The sequence below is a fragment of the Thalassophryne amazonica genome, chromosome 3, assembly GCF_902500255.1.
Source record: "Thalassophryne amazonica chromosome 3, fThaAma1.1, whole genome shotgun sequence".
NCBI classification, from domain to species: Eukaryota; Metazoa; Chordata; class Actinopteri; order Batrachoidiformes; family Batrachoididae; genus Thalassophryne; species Thalassophryne amazonica.
The window spans coordinates 16,614,442-16,636,615 of record NC_047105.1 but is presented as its reverse complement, the minus strand read 5'-3'; the positions used below and the strand labels follow the sequence as shown (position 1 = coordinate 16,636,615).

Sequence of the window (22,174 nt, the reverse complement as noted above, 5' to 3'; positions counted from 1 at the left end):
ACTTCCTCCCACTTCCTCCCACATGCAGGTCGGGTGAATTGGAATTGGAATTGGAATTCCCTCCAGGGTGTACCCCGTCTCTCGCTCTGTATCTGCTGGGATAGGCTCCAACCCCCAACCCCGCCCCATGATGACCATGGAGTGAGCAGGTGTTGAAAATGAATGAATGACATGACATTGTAAGAATAATTTCCTCAAGAGTATTTTCAAACTTAGTGATCAACATGTTGGGCTGTGTTAATTTAAGGGTTAGAAGGATTACCAGTTTAACAGGTGTAAAATTGAAAATATAATGAAATGCTAAAATACCTTTGGCCATATGAGCATTGTGTGCTTTATAATTTGCAGTTGTTTAATTTTATATATATATATATATATATATATATATATGTGTGTGTGTGTGTGTGTGTGTGTGTGTGTGTGTGTGTGTGTGTGTGTGTTAAAATAGGTGTTTATTTGTAACTAGCTTTTACATAATATATGAACATGAGCTTTTCAGAAGAGCAGAAGTTAGCTTTGAGGTAGCAGACATTAGCGTGCATGCTAACATCCACTAATTTTTAAATCACTTCAGAGGTGATATCAGGTTCCAAAAACAGCATTTTCAGTTTCAGAAGTGTTTATTTCTCAGTAGCTTTTACATAATATATGACAAAGAAGTTGTATTTACACACAAACAAAACAGTTTTCAACTAGCAACCAGACTGTGACGTCACAGTGCAGCTCTACTCTGATTGGCTGTCAACCCCAACACTCCAAAACTAAACTAACAGTTTGAAACAGAATGTTACTTTTTAACCTCTTAAAATAGCCCTTAAAGTGAAGCTGACACCAAAAAAAGTGCACAAATCACTAAAAATGATGAAATGTTGATATTTAAAAAAAAAAATCCTGAACAATAAAAGTCGATGATAAGTGCACAGGTGAAGAATAAACAACACCTGGATGAAGCCTGCGCTCTATTTCAGCCTTCAGCTGTGGCCATATTGTTGCTACATCATCACTAGGACGGCACCTGCTGATTCAAGCCGAAATCAATTGTAAACACGGCAGAGGTCGAGCTGTTTTCGGGCGATTTGCTTTTTCTAGTGTGGCATAGGCTGGTGACTAAACAATAGCTCTAATTAGCACCTATTGTGCTCTAGTTAGCACCCTCCTAATGACAGGGCAGCTGTCCCTCTTCTGATGGCTCCCTTGATGACTCTGCTGATGACGTGAATGACTCATTACCATGAACAAAAGACTGAAACTGCTTTGACCTGTGTACCCCATTGTAAACAGGTGATAAAGCGTGTCTCCGACCCCCTCCCCATCTGTGACATCAGAAAAAAGTGATGAGGAAGCGTGGATTTTTTATTTATGATTTTATTTTCTGAGAAACAGGTACATATTCACACAAACACAGGGAGAACCCGCAAACTCCACACAGAAAGACCACAGGTGGGAATCAAACCCATGACCTTCTTGCTCTGAGGCAACAGTGCTAACCACTAAACCACTGAGGTACGTTAGTAGTGTAACACATTATTATTAAATATTAAAACCATTCACACAAGGAGTTAATAATATACGAGGGCTGTCAATAAAGTAACGGTCCTTTTTATTTTTTTCAAAAACTATATGGATTTCATTCATATGTTTTTACGTCAGACATGCTTGAACCCTCGTGCCCATGCGTGAGTTTTTCCACGCCTGTCGGTGACGTCATTCGCCTGTGAGCACTCCTTGTGGGAGGAGTCGTCCAGCCCCTCGTCGGAATTCCTTTGTCTGAGAAGTTGCTGAGAGACTGGCGCCTTGTTTGATCAAAATTTTTTTCTAAACCTGTGAGACACATCGAAGTGGACACGGTTCGAAAAATTAAGCTGGTTTTCAGTGAAAATTTTAACGGCTGATGAGAGATTTTGAGGTGATTCTGTCGCTTTAAGGACTTCCCACGGTGCGAGACGTCGCTCAGCGCTCTCAGCCGCCGTCGTCAGCCTGTTCAAGCTGAAAACCTCCACATTTCAGGCTCTATTGATCCAGGACGTCGTGAGAGAACAGAGAAGTTTCAGAAGAAGTCGGTTTCAGCATTTTATCCGGATATTCCACTGTTAAAGGAGATTTTTTTAATGAAAGACGTGCGGACGGATCCGCGCGTCGGGACGCAGCCGACGCGGTGCGGCGGCACAGGAAAAACACCTCCGTGTTGATAACCATTTGTAAAATCCAGGCGGCTTTTGATGGCTTTCAGTGGAGTGAGTATATGAGAAATTGTTTAACAGGCAGGACATGTTCCAACTTGTCCTTAAGGCTTTCAACAGAGGTGTTTTTCCTGTGGTGGAGCGTCGTGGCAGCTGCGTCCCGACGCGCGGACCCGTCCGCACGGCTTTCATTAAAAAAATCTCCTTTAACAGTGGAATATCCGGATAAAATGCTGAAACCGACTTCTTCTGAAACTTCTCTGTTCTCTCACAACGTCCTGGATCAATAGAGCCTGAAATGTGGAGGTTTTCAGCTTGAAACAGGCTGACGACGGCGGCTGAGAGCGCTGAGCAACGTCTCGCACCGTGGGAAGTCCTTAAAGCGTCAGTATCACCTCAAAATCTCTCATCAGCCGTTAAAATTTTCACTGAAAACCAGCTTAATTTTTCGAACCGTGTCCACTTCGATGTGTCTCACAGGTTTAGAAAAAATTTTGATCAAACAACGCGCCAGTCTCTCAGCAACTTCTCAGACAAAGGAATTCCGACGAGGGGCTGGACGACTCCTCCCACAAGGAGTGCTCACAGGCGAATGACGTCACCGACAGGCGTGGAAAAACTCACGCATGCGCACGAGGGTTCAAGCATGTCTGACGTAAAAACATATGAATGAAATCCATATAGTTTTTGAAAAAAATAAAAAGGACCGTTACTTTATTGACAGCCCTCGTAGTCTTGCCCGTCCATTTCAATGAGATCATCTTTAGTCTGATGAAAACGTCTGAAAATAATTTAATTCGTTGTCCTGGCTGCTCATAACATCTCAGTCTGCACGCGACGAGATTATCCCATATGATCCACAAAACAATAAAATAAACTAAAATAATGTGTAAATACTCAGTTTTGTCTCCGTTCGAGTGGAGAAGCTGCAGACACCGTGCGTGCACGTTCACCAATATGTGTTCCACCTGCCAATCAAAAGGATTTTGCTGGTGAGCATTAACCGTTTTGACACGTATAAGAAACGTGCATCACCGACCTGAACCACTCGGTGGAAACAGGGCTGTCAGTACCCTGTAAAAATCCATAAATTAATCCATAAATTAATGGGACTATTAAGATAATGAATCCGACACTGATATCACTTCCTCCTCCTTCTTCAATGTCAGGACTCGCCAGGAAGTTCCTGGTTTTTAGTGGCATGCAGTTCAAAATCCAAATATTTATCTCTTCACTAACTGCGCACCAGGAAAGGATAAATTACAAACTGTTGTTTAATTTTAATCTTAAAAAACATTACACATCATGTCACCTACACTTTAAAATAGGTCAAGGTTAGCCCACTTTGAGCTTGTCCAAGGTCTATGTTCCAAGAATTTTCCCTGATAATTTGAACATTGTGGCAGTAATAGGACTAGACCTATGCTGAGCACGGACAGAAGGACAGATGGATGCAAAGCCTTGGCAATATCTGATGGCCATATTTGATGGCCTCGGGTAAAAATCTAATTAACTGAGGCATATTTGCTGCATGAATGAATCATATTCACTGATTTACAAATATCCATGGCAGTTTTTGACTAATACAAGAAGCAGGTTTCAAATTTCAAGGGTTATTGGGGGGGGGGTCTGAATAACATCTAAATCTTGGACCCTACCAAAAGACATTAAAACATCAGTTTTTAGATTCATAACTTGTCCTTCTTACCTGTAATTATAAATATCCAATATATTTCCCATATTCATAACTGGAAGAAAAAATACATTTAAAAACACCCTGAAAGTGGACCATATCATTTGTTAACCTGACTGAACCTGACTGACTCCCATCATTGTAATGGCTGCTACGGTCCAGAGTGTGGCGCAAGCCAAAGGATTCTGTAGCATGTTAATGCAAGTACAGTTGTTAAATACCTTGTGTGACGTTAGATTGTGTCTGTGGTTGAATGTTCATATAAGCTAGTTTCTATCTTTTGCCTTAAAATAATTTTAAATAACACTTAGCCAATTAATGTTGACCCCCCCGGTGGTCATTATATAATTATATTTATCATATACCTATAAATGATATGCCAATATGATTGGATAAAACACTAAAGAATAAATAGCAATACACCCTTTTCGTGGACAGGTAGTATTTTTCATACCACCCAAGTAATCAGCCAATCCGGACAGCGGAGCGGCGCCACGACGAAGAGACGCGGTCAGAGGAACTGTGAAATACTGGTGAGTCACTGTTAATAATTTCTTATGTGTCCAACCTCGTAGCTTGATCGTTAAAATTAAATTTGTTAGTTCTAAAAGCCATCATAATTATTTATAGGAAAACGTTCTATTTTTATTTCTACTAAGGTTTGAACTTTGAGTGTTTACACAGCAGAGAAAAGTCAGAAAATGTTAATGCCTGTTTGAGAAAAGTGTATAAAGTGTGTAGTGAGGGGTTTTACAGCCTTAAAACATCTATAATAATTGTAAAAAATAACGCTGTCTACTTTGCAGAGTTTGCCTATCGCGGGTTATTTTTAGAATGTAACTCCCGCGATAAACGAGGGACCACTGTATATGATAAAATCGTTTGTCAGATGCTTTAATTTGCAAAGCTGGGTGGCCACCACTGTTTTTTTGCTGTATAATTGCTTAATTTCTACTCCTTATGTTAATCCTTACTGATGCCATAATCCTTAGTTAATTAAGTTAGTTCTTGCTCTTGCATTGTTTGTTGTTTTCTTCATCATCACCTACTTCCAGGTGATAAAGAAAAGTTCAACTTGTATTGTTCATCTCACTTTGTTCAGCTGTGAAATATCACGGTCCCTTTCAATTTTTCGAGATTAATTATTACTAAAGCCACAGTGTGTAGGATTTAGTGTCATCTAGTGGTGAGGCTGCAGATTACATTATGATGTTGCCAGTCACAATTTTGTTTCCCTTTACATTTTTGATTCTTTTGTGATACATATTCACACTCTCTTGCCTTCTCTTCCAATAAGCAGGATGTGTGATCCTTTTTCAGAAAAATAAGGACACAACTATAAAAACAAGTCAGAACATATAAACAACGATAGTTTGAACAACAAACACTAAAAACAATGAAAACAATATCATGTTATTGATTAATGGCAAAAAAAAGTAAAAACAATAATGTGCAGAGGAGTTAATTGTGAAATAGTTGGAGCCTGACTTCTGTCATATTACCAATATTGAGCATGCAACAGTATGTTGGTAAGCAGGTGATATTTATTTTATTATGTCACCAAGGATGTAACAAAATCATCTACCTTTATTTATTTGTCTGTCTGTCTTTTAGCAGGATTGCATTAAAACTACTTCAGGTAATCTTGCCAAATTTGCACCACAGATAGATATTAGGCCATGGAAGACTCCACTGAATTTTGGAGGTGATCCGGGTCCAGATTCTGAATCAGGATTTCAATTTGTACATTTTACTTTGTTGGATTTTGAGGACTACATCAAAACTACTTAACAGATTTTCACCAAATTGTCACCACACATTGGCGTTAGACCTTGGAAGACTCCATAAAAATTTGGAAGTGATCTGGATCTGGATTCTGGATCAGGATTTCAATTTGTAGACTTTTAAAGATTACGTCAAAACTACTTCACGGAAAACCAAGATTAGGAAGACACTATTTTGTTTCAACTTGTGAATTAAATATCAGATTGTAACATCTTGATCAGTTGGACCATTCTGGATCAGTGTGCAATCCAGGTAAAGTCCAGGTCAGGATGTGAATCACATATCTGTTATTTTGAGTCCACTTCCACTCCACAGATTGCTCTTGCTTATTTTGTGTGTATGTGTGTCTGTGTCCAGATGACGATGATGAAGGTGAGCGCAACACTGTTCCCCTCACGCCGCTCGACAGCTTCTTCTCTGATGATGACTGCCTCAAGCAACAAAAGAAGAAGAAGCCCAAAAAGATGAAAGAAGGGAAGATGCCCAAAGTAAAGAAGAGGAAAAAGGAGGTAAGGAGTAAGTCATAGTCTATGCCACCAACCATGACCTTTGACCTTATGGATTAGCTGCACATTTTCTTGTGCTTCTCAAAGAAGTTGCTCTTCTGATGTCACTGAAATTGGACCAAAGGTGTGTTTTGGCCGCTAAGCTGCTTCTGCCGTCTAAATGAGAGGCAGTAGAGTGTCTCAGGAGGTTGGCAGCAGTGTCGCCCTCACTGCCAAAGTGCGTTGTGTGCCAACGTGCACAGATAAGCACCAGTTTAGAGTGTAGGTTTGTGCCTGTGGCACAGCTGCTGCTGCTGATGGCACAGACTGTAAGGAGTTTGTGCCAGCATCACAGAGTGGAGACAGAATGGTCTTCCTGCCGAGCCTCCATCCACGGCATTTACACGACACGGCCGAGGTCTTAATTATTTCTAGCATGAAGCCACTTGATGTGTTTTAACACTTTTTAAATGTAGTTTCACACTGTACTTAGACCTTCAACAGTCCACCGCATTTCAAATTTTTAACTCCCAACTGTGTAATAGTCAGGAGTTAAACACTAAAAAGCAGTGTTTCCTAATCCTTGGCATGGTTCTGGCCCCAAAGGAGCTCATATTTTCCATTTATTGCTGAAGTACTCAGACCAGATCAGCTCAGTCAGCTGGGGAAGGCCAGGAGGAAGCCCATATTTCACCTGGATGTGGCAGGTAAATGGTCACTTGGTGGGGATGGACATGCTGCCATCCAAGATCCAAAGCAGGTCCATGGCATGGTGGATGCAGCAACACACAGCACCAGTGCATGCTCCCAGACCAAATATATACATACAACTCCACTAATACAGTATTTGGTTAAATGTCCCTTAGCAAGCTGCACCTCAAGCACACACTCTTGGTAGCCATCAACAAGCTACTGGTATAATTCTGATTGGATATTTGACACATTGCCGGTAGTACGTCAATCCTGTTTCCAGTGCACATTGGCCTCCGCCAGGGTTGCCCTTTGTCACCGGTTCTGTTCATTATTTTTATGGACAGAATTTCTAGGCGCACCCAGAGTGTAGAGGGGGTCTGGTTTGGGAACCACAGAATCTCATTTCTGCTGTTTGCGGACGATGTGGTTCTGTTGGCTTTGTCAAATCAGGACCTTCAGCATGCACTGGGGCGGTTTGCAGCCAAGTGTGAAGCGTCCGGGATGAAAATCAGCACCTCTATATTCGAGGCCATGGTTCTCGACCGGAAAACGGTGCCTTGCCCTCTTCAGGTCGGTGGAGTATCCTTGCCTCAAGTGGAGGAGTTTAAGTATCTCGGGGTCTTGTTCACAAGTGAGGGACGGATGGAGCGTGAGATCGACAGATGGATCGGTGCAGCGACTGCAGTGATGCGGTCGCTATATTGGACCATTGTGGTGAAGAGAGAGCTGAGCAGGGGAGCAAAGCTCTCGATTTACCGATCGATCTATGTTCTGACCCTCACCTATGGTCATGAGATTTGGCTCATGACTGAAAGAACGAGATCGTGAGTACAAGCGGCCGAGATGAGTTTCCTCCGCAGGGTGGCTGGGCGCTCTCTTAGAGATAGGGTGAGGAGCTCGGTCACTCAGGAGGAGCTCAGAGTTGAGCCGCTGCTCCTCCGCGTTAAAAGGAGCCAGCTGAGGTGGCTCGGGCATCTTTTCCGGATGCCCCCTGGATGCCTCGCTGGAGAAGTGTTCGGGGCACGTCCCATCGGGAGGAGGCCCCAAGGAAGACCCAGGACATGCTGGAGGGACTGTGTCTCTCGGTTGGATTGGGAACCCCTCGGGGTTCCCCCGGAGGAGCTGGGGGAGGTGTGTGTGGATCGGGAGGTCTGGGCGGCTTTGCTTGAGCTGCTGTCCCTGCGACCCGACTTCGGATAAAGCGGAAGAAAATGGATGGATGGATGGATGGATGGATGGATGGATGGATGGATGGATGGATGGATGGATGGATATTTGACCACTCTTTTTGGCAGAATTGGTGGAGTTCATTTAAATAGGTGGGATTCCTTGCACGGACCCTAGATTGTAAGCGTAGTCCACAAATTTTCAATAGGGTTGAGGTCGGGCTTCTTTGGGAAGGCCATTCCAGAAACTTAATATTAAGCTGCTTTATCCAACCCACAATCAGTTTTCATGTTTGTTTGGGATCACTGTGCTGTTGGAACACCCAATTGTAGCCATGTTTTGACCATCTCGCTGTTGATTTGAGGTGACAAAGAATTTAGAGGAAGTCCTCCTTTTCATTATACCAGCCACTTTATGGAATGCACCAGTATCACTGGCAGTAAAACATCCCCAGAGCATGATGCTATGGCCACCATGCTTGGCAGCTGGTACAGTGTTCTAGGGTTTGAAAGCCTCATCTGGGAATTGTGAAGAGCTAATGATATAGTGGTTGCAGGGGTGGTGGCCAAGTGGTTAATGCTCTTGGTTTCAGTTCAGAAGGTTCCGGGTTCAAATCCCACCCCTGCCACATTTCTCCATGTAATGTGGAGTTGCGTCAGGAAGGGCATCCGGCGTAAAACTTGTGCCAATTCAACATGCAGATCCACCTTGGATTTGCTGTGGCCACCCCAAGTGCAAACAAGGGAGCAGCCAAAGGGACTTACTAATGATATAGTGGTTAAGCATTGGCCTTGAGACTAGAGGATCCTTGGTTCAACCCCTCACAGACTGGAAAATCACAAAGGGCACTTGGATAAGGTCCTTAACCCTCCAGTGTGCAGTTGAGCACCCTGCATAGTATCACCATGTATGTGTGAATGTGAGGCATCATTGTAAATCACTTTGAGCTTCTGATACAGATGAGCATGCGATATACAAATGCAGTCTATTACTCCTCTAAACATACCACTTGTCATAGTGGCGAAATGGCTCAATCATAAAACCTTTCTCCAGAAGGCATTTGACTTGTCCATGTGGGCAGCTGCAAATTTCAGCTAAGCTTGAAGGTGTTTGTTTTGCAGGGCTGGTGTCCAAGTGGTTTGTGCACTTGGTTTCAGTGTGGAAGGTTCCAGGTTCAAACCACATTTCTCCATGTAATGTGGAGTTGCATCAGGAAGGGCACCCGTTGTAAAATGTGCCAATTCAACATGCAGATCCACCTTGGATCTACTGTGGTGATCCCAAGTGAAAACAAGGGAGCTGCCAAAGGGTCTTACTTTTTGAAGGTGTTAATTTTGGAGCAGGGGCTTCTTTCTTTTTCAACACCCTCTCAGTCAGTGGTGATGTAAAACTGAGTTCACTGTGGACAGTGACACTGGTGTTCCAGCAGTTTCCAGTTCATGTCAGGCCTGAGCCTTGGTGGTTCCTGGGTTGTTCCAGAACATCTTAACCAATTTCCACTATTCTTCCAGACCTTGGCAAAGTGGTGACACATCTGACTAACTTGTACTTGCATACAGTTGTTTTAACTGATGATCTTGGAATCTGCATTTGTTTAGAAATGGCTCCAAGAGACCTTCCCATCTTGTGTAAATTGACAATTCTTGTTAGATCTTCACTGAGTTCCTCAAACTTTCCCATTGTTCTGAGCATTGGTCGGTCCATTGTGTGCTGTCAAGCACAGCCTTTTTATGCTGTCAAAGACAAATTACCAGTTGTAGTCAATCATGATCCCTAACAAGGAGTTCATACGTAGGTCTTGGCTGTGTCATGTTAAAAGATATTGTAGAACCTTCAGCACCATTTATTCAAAGATTTAAGTGAATGTTTGTATATATTTGAGACTGTATGTATAATTTTGACCATGTGTGGATTAGAGAAGATTCAAAAGAAATTCAGACTTGTGCACACAGTTCTTGTTTTTTAAAGTCATTAATCATGTCTGCTGTACAATCATTCCAGCTTGGCAAAAGAACAGGTCAAAGACATCATTAAAAGCCCAACATTACACTGACATTCATGCCCATGTAAAGGTATACATGTGTTATTTGTCTTCCAACAACGTGCAAAAATAAATAAATAAATAAATAAAAACAAAAAAATTCCACTCTGGGCTGTTTTGGTAATGGCAGTAACGGTGTCACAGATATAGTTTTGATTTTCCCTCTGCTGCCTGGAGATTCCAGCAGTGCCGTGAGGAGCTTAGCTGGCCCTGCTGCCACCCGGCCCTTTGGCTGCCGGCGGTAAACACTGAGCTCTGGGTCTCACTGAGTTAATGAGGGGGGACTCCCTCTGACACTCTCCTGTTTTTCTTAACTCACACTCTCTCACTCACACAGAATCTCCTCCTTTCTCCTTTTTCATCCGTCTGTGCTTCACTGAGATGCCTCGGAGTTCATTCTTCCTTTCTTTCCCGTCACTTACGTCCCGCTGAGGAAGTGCTGCTGCTGTAATTCACATCCAATCGCTCCCCAAGACTTGGTGTCAGGCAGGAACCACAACTCCGACAGAGACTGTCAGCGGGCACATCTCAGTCTCCTGTCAGTGCTGCCAGTAGGAAAAATAAGGGTTTTGTTTTTGTTGTTTTTTTTGTTTGTTTGTTTGTTTGCTTCTTTGTGATTGATTGGTATTGAGGTAGAGATGTATCACAGAGGCACACATCACCTGTCTGATGACAAGCGTGGGACATCCCTTTGTGACATCCTGTTGTCAAAGAGAATCCAGCATGTTCACTGTTACAAGAAGAAGAAGAAGTGGATGAAAATTCCAAACTTAGTAACTTTCTGACTGTGTATTGATTGGTCAGATATAGGGTTGCATCAGGTGGTTGATTAGTCCATGAGCCCTAAGCCAATTTGACCCAATCAGTATCACTCATGGGTATGAAACAACACTTGCAATCCAGTCTCAGTGTACCACGGCTTTGGTTAGACCACCTTTTCTTGGTCCCTCTCCATGTGGAGCAAGCAGTGCTGTCCCTAGAGAAGGCTGCTTGGACACTCAGGGTGCTGCCAAGTGGTAGTGTCATCATCCGGGTCAACACCAGGCGACCAGAGTCCTAAGCCACCTGCATGCAGGATTGGGACTGCAGCTTCCAGTGACAGCTTCCAGCTGCCATTTTTGCCCCTTTCCTATCACTATAGGACTTGGAGAACCCAAACCCCGATTAGACCTTTAAATGCCGCCACTGCACCTGAACCTGCCTGTCCCGGATTGGCCTCGTCAGCCATGAGCAGTCCTGCAGTCGATGTAGACACCCTTCCTAATAAATCTTCCCTTGTGAAGCCAAGCCAAGAGAGAGAGTACCATGGCCTACACAAAATGTATGATGGCTATAGCCAAGTAGGAGTCAATGAAGGTTGACACGGGTCAACAATTAAAAATGGTCCGACCACACTGAAAAGTCATGTTAAGTCTGGGAGCATGCATTGGTGCCACCTTGGATCCACTTTAAGGTCCTAGAAGCAACCACCCATGCAGACAACTAAAAAAAAGTTTACATTTGTCATAAGGATTCCAAAAAAAGGTTGAGTTTGGACTACCTATGATGGAATGTTATGGGATTAAAACAGCAAAAATGGTGACAAACACTGGATTCTATGGCATATCTTTCCCCATAATGTGATAACTAAGCATGACAGATGGTGTAGACCAGTGGTGTCCAAACTATTCCAGAAAGGGTCGAGAGGGTGCAGGTTTTCGTTGCAGCCACTTACGTCAGCAGGTGATTTCACTGATTAACATCCCTTTGAACAGGTGGGATGAGCTCATCAGTGAAATCACCTTCTGGAGTCAGTGGCTGCAAAGAAAACCTGCACCCTCTCAGCCCTTTCTGGAATAGTTTGGACACCACTGGTGTAGACTAATCCTTTTCAAACCATAAAAAGGAATATGTCTGAAGTATGAGATATGGTATAGGCAGAAACCTATGGAATATCTGTGGGGATGGACCAGTTGTCTGCCTTGGTGGCTGCCATCCTGGATGGAAGGTAGTTTTGTAGTGTGGTGAAAGCGGAGATACCGCGACACACTCCACCAGTGCCTTCTCTTAGACCTGGACTAATAGGCCGAAATTCTAAATTTGGCATCATGTCCTGCAGTGTGGATGGAGCCTCAGACAACAATGGGTTCTTAACTCCACCTTGTTGTGCAACAGCATTTTCAGATAGACTGGGACAGTGTGGGTTAAGTGTATTGTCCACTTGTCCACAGATAGGTAACATGACCAGGAATCAAACTCGTGTCTACATATTGGTAGCCCAACTCCTCATCCCAGTGAGGTTACCTGCTCTTCGAGCACATTTGTGGAACTGAATTTTATTGAATTTCCTCTTCTTCAATTATCTGCTGTTTTCTGTGACATGTTCTGCAATTTCCCCCCAGGGCAGAGCCATTATGGTGGGTGGGGGGGGCAGCTAATTTGATTTTGTTATCAGCACTTATCTGGTTTTCCTCCCTGTGGAAGAAGAAGCATGCTCATTGTTGATGTCAGTGTCCTTGTAGGTGTTGTGGTGTGTGTGTTTGTGTGTGTGCAGCAATGAACTCTGGGCCACGGTGAGGTTGCTGTGCGGTTCCACCTCGTCTCCACTGTCCTCACCTCCCAATGGTAGTTCTGCTTCTGTGCTCTCCCCTCCTCCATCTCCACCCCCATTCCCATCCCCCAATCCACACATTTTCCTCTCTCTCTCTCTCTCTCTCTGCTCCTTCTTATGCATAAATGAGATTTGTCTAGACTGGTGCTGGAGCAGCAGCTCTGCAAGGCCTCTGCATAACAGGCTCGTTATGCAAACGTGCCTGATTGGATGGCGCCTTTCCAATGGCTGCCACTGTCACAGTGTGTGTGTGTGTGTGTGTGTGTGTGTGTGTGTGTGTGTGTGTGTGTGTGTGTGTGTGTGTGTGTGTGTGTGTGTGTGTGTGTGTGTGTGTGGTGGTGGTGTGTGTGGGGGGGTGAATGGCAGGGTAAAGAGAAAGAGTGAGAGAGGAAAATAAAAAAAGACGAGGTGTTAAGAAAGAGAAAATTATAAGGGGGGGTGAGATGTGAAGGAGAGAAAGTGAGAGAAAAGGCATGTGCAGAGAGAGAGAGAGAGCCAGACACTGCTCAAATTTGGTCACCATGGCAACACAGCCAGGCTGCTGGTAGGGTTGGCGGGTGCTGCGGCAACGTGAGCTTTTCTACTGCGCTACAGAGCAAAACGCCTGCGAGTGTCTCCATGGAGCCGCACAGGCTCGCCGAGCAACAGGCAGCGGGATGACCGAGATGCTGACCTGCACTCGTTTACTCCACAACATGTGCACACACACACACACAGACACACACACTACACATGCACTGAATCATGCACACTGTCCAAAAAGCTGCAGGCACAAACTAGGTCTTTACACACCAAACAAATGGATATGCAAACACACACACACACACATAAACACTGTAAACTGCACACAAGTCATTAAGTGACAAGACGAACACCAGATCCCGGCCTCTTTGTTTCTCACTCACTCACTCGTGCATGTACGGTCATGAACATGCACCAGTGAATTTGTTCAGATGTGGCGCTGTTGTTCACACAAACAACACCTGTTCACTGTTTAATCCGTACAGGCGTCCAGATGTCTGATATGAAACAGGCGGCTTGCAGCTCTGCGCTGTGACTAGCTGCACAGCCGACAGCGTTGAGGTCTTTCTTGGTTTACTTTGTGCTGAAGGTGAACATAAGCGTCAAGTCAACCCACTGCAGTTGATATATAATTTATATAAGTCGGAATTGTTTGCGGAACGGAGCAGAGCCACTTTGGAATGATGTAATTTAATTGATGCAAATGCCATGGCGTAAAAGCTTTTATGCACATTGCTTTGCAGTGGCATGGCAGCGGATGCGTTTTTTTAAGTGTGGGTGGCCTCTCTGCGAGTGCTAATCCTCAAGCCTTGGCAGAAGCAGTGCCACGTTCATTTAACCTATCTTTGACTTTCATATTTGAATTTTTCAAGACTTGAAATTCTGTCTTAACTGGAGACAGATCTTATTTATTTAAATATGACAGCTCCTTTATTTATTTATTTATTTTGCATCAGTAGTAAATTTCAAACCTTACACACAGCTGTGTCTGGTTTTGATGAGTCCATCATAATTATTTCTGTCACACAAATGTGTTGTTTGAAGTACTAACGGCAGATTCAAACAAAGATTCCACCTAATTAAAGTTTGGAGGTGGGGGGTGCTTTTGATATCATGTCAGAGACTTTCTCATTAAGGAAAATGTATTTGGATTTTTCTAAAATTACATTTTATGCATTTTTAGCTGATGATTGAAAGGAAGTTTTTTTTTTTTTGACCAGCACGGTGACTTAGTGGTTAGCACTGTTGCCTCACAGCGAGAAGGTCATGGGTTCAATTCCCACCTGTGGCCTTTCTGTGTGGAGTTTGCATGTTCTTCCCGTGCTTGCATGGGTTTCCTCCGGGTGCTCCGGTTTCCTCCCACATCCAAAGACATGCGACTTTGGTGGATTGGAATCTTTAAATTGTCCATAGTTGTGCGAGTGGGTGTGAATGTGTTTGTTTGTCTGTTTGTGGCCCTGTGACAGACTGGCGTCCTGTCCTGAGTGTACCCCGCCTTGCGCTCTATGACTGCTGGGATAGGCTCCAGCCCCCCCTTAATTGGACTAAGTGGTTGAAGATGATTTTGAGTGAGTGTGAGTGTGTGTTTATTTTGACATATGTTAATGTTTTCTTAGTTACCAGTTAACTAAATACTTTCTTCTTCTTTCGGCTGTTCCCATTAGGGTTCACCACAGCAGATCAATCATTTCCATCTCACCCTGTCCTCTGAACCTTCCTCTGTCACACCAACCACCTGCATGTCCTCCCTCAGCACATCCATAAACCTCCTCTTTGGCCTCCCTCTTCTCCTCCTGTCTGGTGGTTCCATCCTCAGCATCCTTCTCCCTATATACCCTGGGTCCCTCCTCTGCACATGTCCAAACCATCTCAATCTCGCCTCTCTGACTTGGTCTCCAAACTGTCCCACCTGAGCTGTCCTTCTGATATGTTCATTCCTAATCTTGTCCATTCTTGTCACTCCCAAAGAGAATCTCAACATCTTCAGCTCTGCCACGTCCAGCTCTGCCTCCTGTCTTTTTGTTAGTGCCACCATCTCTAAGCTGTACAACATAGCTGGTCTCACTACTGTCTTGTAAACTTTCCCCTTCACTATTGCAGATATTCTTTGGTCACAAATCACTCCTGCCACCTTTCTCCACCCACTCCACCCTGCCTGCACTCTCTTCTTCGCCTCTATATTCTTCTGCCTCAGTTCCGCGGCATGAAAGCTGCTGCAACCCACACTGGCATCGCCTCAATTCAGATGACGGACTGTTTCAAAGCTTAGCGTACATAATCAATCAAATGTATATGTGCAGTTGTTTTAATTCTGATGTGTGCCATTATTACATTTAACTAGTAATAATTGTGGATTAATTGCTGTACTTTTGTCTGAGGTATATCGGGTGTGATATGTAAAATTGTTTGAATCCTGAATCTTGAATCTTAAATCTGTCACACTTTCCATTACTTTGGACAGTTGACCCCAAGTATTTAAACTCATCTACTTTCACCACTTCTACTCCTTGTAACCACACTATTCCACTGGGCTTCTTCTCATTCACATACATGTTTTCAATCTTGCTCCTATAACTTTCATTCCCCTGCTCCCCAGAGCACATCTCCATCTTTCCAGGCTAGACTCAACCTGCTCTCTGCTCTCACTACAGATCACAATGTCATCTGCAAACATCATAGTGACATCATAATGAGATCAGAGACTCCTGTCTGATCTCATTCATCAACCTGTCCATCATTATTGCAAACAAGAAAGGACTCAGAGCTGATCCTTGGTGTAATCCCACCTCTACCTTGAACATGTCTGTCATTCCTACTGCGCATCTCACTGCTGTCAGGTTATCCTTGTACATGTCTTTCACTGCCCTCACATACTTCACTATCACTCCATATTTCCTCATACAACACCACAGCTCTTCTCTTGGTACCCTGTCATAAGCTTTTGCGAAATCCACAAACACACAATGTAACTCCTTCTGGCCTTCTCAATACTTCATCAGTATTCTCAGTCCAAACATTGTATTCTTTCCCATAACTTCATGCTGTGGCTGATCAACTTTATGTCTCTGTAGTTACTGCAGCTCTACATATCACCCTTGTTTGTAACACTAATCTCCACTCCCCAAGCATTCTCTCACTTTCCAAGATTTTATTAAACAATGGTTAGAAACTCCACTGCCATCTCTCGTAGATGTTTCCATGCCTCCACTGGAATGTCATCTAGACCACTCTCTCCACATCATCCAACCTTTTCTCGCTATCATTTTCTTCATTTATCAGCTCCTCAAAATATTCCTTCCACCTTTTCAACACACTCTCCTCACTTGTCAGCACATTACTATTTAAGTCCGCTCCTTTACCACTATTTCATGCTTGGGGCACATTCTCCACCACCTCAACTAACTCACTCCAGAATTTTTTTTCCTTCATTTTGCAACCTACCTGTAGGGCATATGCACAGATGATATTCAGTGTCACCCCTTCAATTTCCAAGTTCACACTTATCAACCTGTTGTACGCTCGCTTAAGCTCCAACACACTCTTAACATACTGTTCCTTTAAAATTACCCCAGCACTATTTCTCTTCCTGTCTACACCATGATACAACAACTTGAACCCACCACCTATGCTCCTGCTCTTACGTCCATTCCAGTTGGTCTGTTGCACACACAAAATGTCTACCTTTCTCCTCTCCATCATATCAACCAGCTCTCTCCCTTTACTCGTCATACTGCCAACATTCAAAGTCCCGACTCTAACTTCTACCTTTATAGTTTTTCTCTTCTCCTGCTCTCTCTGGACATGTTCTCCTCTTTTTCTTCTTCACCCATTCATTCATTCATTCTTCATTTATCTGGGCTTGGGACCGGCACTCAGAATATACTGGCTGCACATCCCGTGTGGCTGAGTGAACTAAATATGCATCTACAGTATACTAAGCAAGCTTTATAATTCAACAAGAAAAATATGTATATTTGTACCACGTATGGTTTTGGTACCACATATGATATTGGCATTTTTCATTATGTGTACAATTGTGGTTGCATGTTTCTATTACTATCAACATTCTGCAAATATTACTTTTGTGCAGATCTGTAGGTGGGTTGGTGGCCAAGTGTTTAAGTGCACTTATTTCCACTGCCAAAGGGTCCATGTTCAAGGCCACCACTGCCTATTCTCCATGTAATGTGGAGTTGTTTCACGAAGGGCATCCGGTGTAAAACTGGTGCCAAAGTTTCATGCAGATCCACCTGAGAAACCAGAGGACCTTACTTTTTTGTGCAAATCAATCAATCAATCAATCAATCAATTTTTTTATATAGCGCCAAATCACAACAAACAGTTGCCCCAAGGCACTTTATATTGCAAGGCAAGGCCATACAATAATTATGTAAAACCCCAACGGTCAAAACGACCCCCTGTGAGCAAGCACTTGGCTACAGTGGGAAGGAAAAACTCCCTTTTAACAGGAAGAAACCTCCAGCAGAACCAGGCTCAGGGAGGGGCAGTCTTCTGCTGGGACTAGTTGGGGCTGAGGGAGAGAACCAGGAAAAAGACATGCTGTGGAGGGGAGCAGAGATCGATCACTAATGATTAAATGCAGAGTGGTGCATACAGAGCAAAAAGAGAAAGAAACAGTGCATCATGGGAACTCCCCAGCAGTCTACGTCTATAGCAGCATAACTAAGGGATGGTTCAGGGTCACCTGATCCAGCCCTAACTATAAGCTTTAGCAAAAAGGAAAGTTTTAAGCCTAATCTTAAAAGTAGAGAGGGTGTCTGTCTCCCTGATCTGAATTGGGAGCTGGTTCCACAGGAGAGGAGCCTGAAAGCTGAAGGCTCTGCCTCCCATTCTACTCTTACAAACCCTAGGAACTACAAGTAAGCCTGCAGTCTGAGAGCGAAGCGCTCTATTGGGGTGATATGGTACTACGAGGTCCCTAAGATAAGATGGGACCTGATTATTCAAAACCTTATAAGTAAGAAGAAGAATTTTAAATTCTATTCTAGAATTAACAGGAAGCCAATGAAGAGAGGCCAATATGGGTGAGATATGCTCTCTCCTTCTAGTCCCCGTCAGTACTCTAGCTGCAGCATTTTGAATTAACTGAAGGCTTTTTAGGGAACTTTTAGGACAACCTGATAATAATGAATTACAATAGTCCAGCCTAGAGGAAATAAATGCATGAATTAGTTTTTCAGCATCACTCTGAGACAAGACCTTTCTGATTTTAGAGATATTGCGTAAATGCAAAAAAGCAGTCCTACATATTTGTTTAATATGCGCTTTGAATGACATATCCTGATCAAAAATGACTCCAAGATTTCTCACAGTATTACTAAATCTATGATGGAAACCCAGCTACAGTTGTGGGTTTGCACAAACACTATGTGGAACATACAGAGTTAATATAGTGATGCAGGCAATGTGAATGCCAGTCTGTGTATAATAACACCACTGTGTCTGCCTTGAGCCCCCATGGCATAACTTCCAGCTGACCAGAAGACACCACAATAAAATTGGTCAGTTTTGTTGATCTAGAACACTTTGACGTAGAGCAGCAGTTAGCTGAGTGGATAAGGAGCTGACCTCCCAATATTTAGACATGGGTTCGAATCCCACTCATGCTACCTCTTGTTGCATGATCAAATCCTGCTCATGCTACCTGTCCGTGTCCTTGGACAAGATATTCAGTCTACATTTTCTCAATTTTCCCATCTGTAAATGGATACAAGCCTCCACTGGGGAAGTAACCTGCATCAAACACTACAGAATCCAGAGATAAGCTCTGGCACCACCGGGCCTCAGAGCCAATATAGGACTTACTGGTCAAACATATGGCACAAAGCAGTGTAATACAAGTGTTGTTGCTTGTTTCTGACTGACACAGTTGTCATTATCACACTTAGCACCCACATTTAGGAAATGTACTTGCAGTCATCTGTGCACCCCTGGGCATGTTGGTCTTAAATGAGGTGTGGTCAGGTCTAGTGCCCATGCACTGCGATCATTAGGCTACAGAAAGTGATTGTGCCATAATAATAATAATAATAATAATAATAATAATAATAATAATAATAAACAAGCTCTAAACTAAATCTGCTGCAGTGCAAAATTCAGATACACCTTACATATATGGTTTCAGGAAGTACATTTGCTCTACTTGCACATAAAAGGTGCCTCATCATCACTCATTAAACTACAATGAAACAGAATTGCAACCCAAAATAAAATAAAATAAAATAAAATCAAAAACCTGTGGAAAAAATGCATAACCTTCGTAACTGGTTTGTACTTTATTTTAACAATGGTTTTCCTCCTTCCTGGATTTGGAGGCAAGGAACGCTAACAAGGAGCTGGCAGTGAGCAGGAACAGGAGATTGGGTAGATGGAGATGGAGGTGGTGTAAGTGTTGCAGGAATGAGGCAAGTCGTTCACCTCAGTGGACTGTGGGCGATGACCCCTGGTTCCATAAGCATTTTGCATTTTGGTGCCAGAGAGCAGATCCAGTTACTTGCCAGAAAACCTCTCACTTCTCCTCCATTTAAAAGGAAATGCATGGCATTCCAGCTCACCCTGTGTTTACAGACAATGACAGATGACAGTCTGATGTTACACCCAAAACATGCCCATGATAATAAGTTGAGACTAATTACAACCTGTTTCCATTCTGAGCCTCATGTTCAGACTACTCACCATGTAAATCATAAACACCCCAAAAAGCACTTCCATGATACATGATTAGACCATCCACTGTACATCATTATTATTTATTTTCAGTATATTTGGATTTGCAAGGAACAGTACCACATTACAGCAAATTTTAAGCACGTCACATCTACAGAGATCATATCAGAGTATTGTGTTGTGCATTTTGCTGACTTTTTGTGTGTTTATGCCTGTGTACTCACACACCTCAAGGGGGGAATTGTGACAAGAGTGGACAGTGACCTGGAGGAGACCTCAGAGGTGGAGGAGAATCGGGAATGTCCAGAAATTGCCTCTGGCAGCGAGAGCAGCAACTATGGCCCCACCAAGAAAAAGAAGAAGAAACCAAAGGAGAAGAAAGAGAGAAAGCCCAGGAAAAAGAAGAGGGAGGAGGAAGATGATGATGACGACGATGATGATGGGAACATGAAGGTTAAGTCCAGTTACAAAGTTTTCACCATTTTTGCTTTGATCCTCTTGTCTAGTTTGCTGTTTTATATTGTACTATCAGTCATCATAATGATTTTGCTTAATATAGTATAACTACAACAGAAGATATAAGTATGTTATGATGAGCCAAACCTGCTTTTATAATTTGCATATCCATAATTTATTGTTGATGGTTTAAAATCAACAGTGACTACATAAGATGAAGATAGTTCCATTTCATCACTTCTTTTTTGTGATATCATTGGTCCTCAGTAAATTGGCTGAACATATCTAGTTATTTGTTGTATGCGTTTTAATTCCATCTTAATCTTTTGATCTTTGTAATCGCAGGAACCCAAATCATCCAGCCAGTTGATGCAAGAGTGGGGTCTGGAAGATGTTCAGTACGGTTTCTCCGAGGACGACTATAAAACCATCACAAACTATAAGGCATTCAGCCAGTTCCTCAGGCAAGAGCCTAATGTTTATCCTTGGTATAGTACAAGCACTTTTGGTCATGCAAGTTTTTAGTGCTCTTGCTTACCAAGCAGAAGGTCCCCGGTTCAAGGCCACCGTGCACTGTGCAAATTCACTCTGGATTTGCTGTGGCAAACCCAGACAAATCCAGGATAAGCCCAAAGAAAGAAACAGAGTAGAAACTTTTCCACCACAGGGGCTCAATCCTGAGTACCAAGCAAGCCGAGTTCCAGGAACCTGCCTCAGTTGATTTTAAAGAATGATTTAATTGGTGGAAATGGTCACATAAGGTGATTTTGAAGGTTTTTTGTTTGTTTTTTTAGAAGAAATTTCAGTAAATTTTAAAATTTATGCACTGTGACCACAAACAACAAAAACAACTCTTTTACTCATTATCTCAGATGAGTTGAAGATCCTGCAATGACAAGCATGCTTTGCACTCATTGTGTCCAAAACAACACAAATGCAAACGGGCTTCATTTGACCGCACTGGAAGTTCGTTGATCGGCTAAAAAAACAGATGTTGAGGACATGATGCACTCTGGGTCTATTCTTCCTATATATGCAGGTAGGAGAATTGAACTGAGACTTCGTCACTGTAGATTCAAGACCTTGACATGTTTTTATTGTGCAAGCACAACAAAATGACAGTTTTGACATTCTCGAATGGTGCATACAAGTATGCAAAATACAATTTGCGTTTATATGCATCAAAGAAATAGGATAGAAATGAATAAAAATTCAAGATTAAGAGCTGCAATGCTGATCAGGTCAGATTCTGCATTGTCTCAGTCCATCCAGCTGTAAATGGGCACCAGCCTAGCCTGGGGAAGGCACCTGCATTGAACTGGGATCCCATCCAGGGGGAGCCATGGACTCTCATCTGCTTCACGCTACACTCAAAAAATGGCTCTGTGGATGAACTCAATTCAGTTATGTGCAGGATTTCCATCTGATAGATATATGTAACCCCAACTCAAATAAAGCACATCCATGCAAGATAATGTAATTTAATTGAGTTGGGACTACATATGAAGAGTTCAGATGCAAAACCCAGTATCTCCAAAACCATAAATTTTTAGTTGAGGCCAACATGTACTTCTCTGTCAATGGGACCATAGTGTGCAAAATATGAAAGAATCTGAACAAACTGTTTTCATGTTATTGATGAAAGTCTGTGCTTTTCCACATAGGGTTTCCTTTAAATCTCCATTTTCAACTATTTTTCTCCATTTGAAAAAAAGGACTTACTGGGTTTTGCATCTGAACTCTTCATATATTTATTAGCTGGAATCCAATCCAATGAGTCAGTTTCAATTCAGTTATGGGCAGGATTTCCATTTAATAAATATATGTAGTCCCAACTAAATTAAATTAAATTATCTTGCATGGATGTGCTTTATT

At 42.8% G+C, this 22,174-nt stretch overlaps 1 protein-coding gene across 4 annotated transcripts in view; it reads left to right on the top strand.

Moving 5' to 3' along the window:
* chd5 (chromodomain helicase DNA binding protein 5) overlaps positions 1-22,174 on the top strand; it is a 125,807-nt gene that overhangs the window by 28,738 nt on the left and 74,895 nt on the right. For all 4 annotated transcript variants that reach the window (XM_034165875.1, XM_034165877.1, XM_034165876.1 and 1 more), the window contains exons 2-4: positions 6,016-6,167; positions 20,078-20,296; positions 20,645-20,763. In XM_034165875.1, coding sequence (XP_034021766.1) covers positions 6,016-6,167; positions 20,078-20,296; positions 20,645-20,763 — 490 coding nt within the window. The remainder of the gene's footprint in view (positions 1-6,015; positions 6,168-20,077; positions 20,297-20,644; positions 20,764-22,174) is intronic.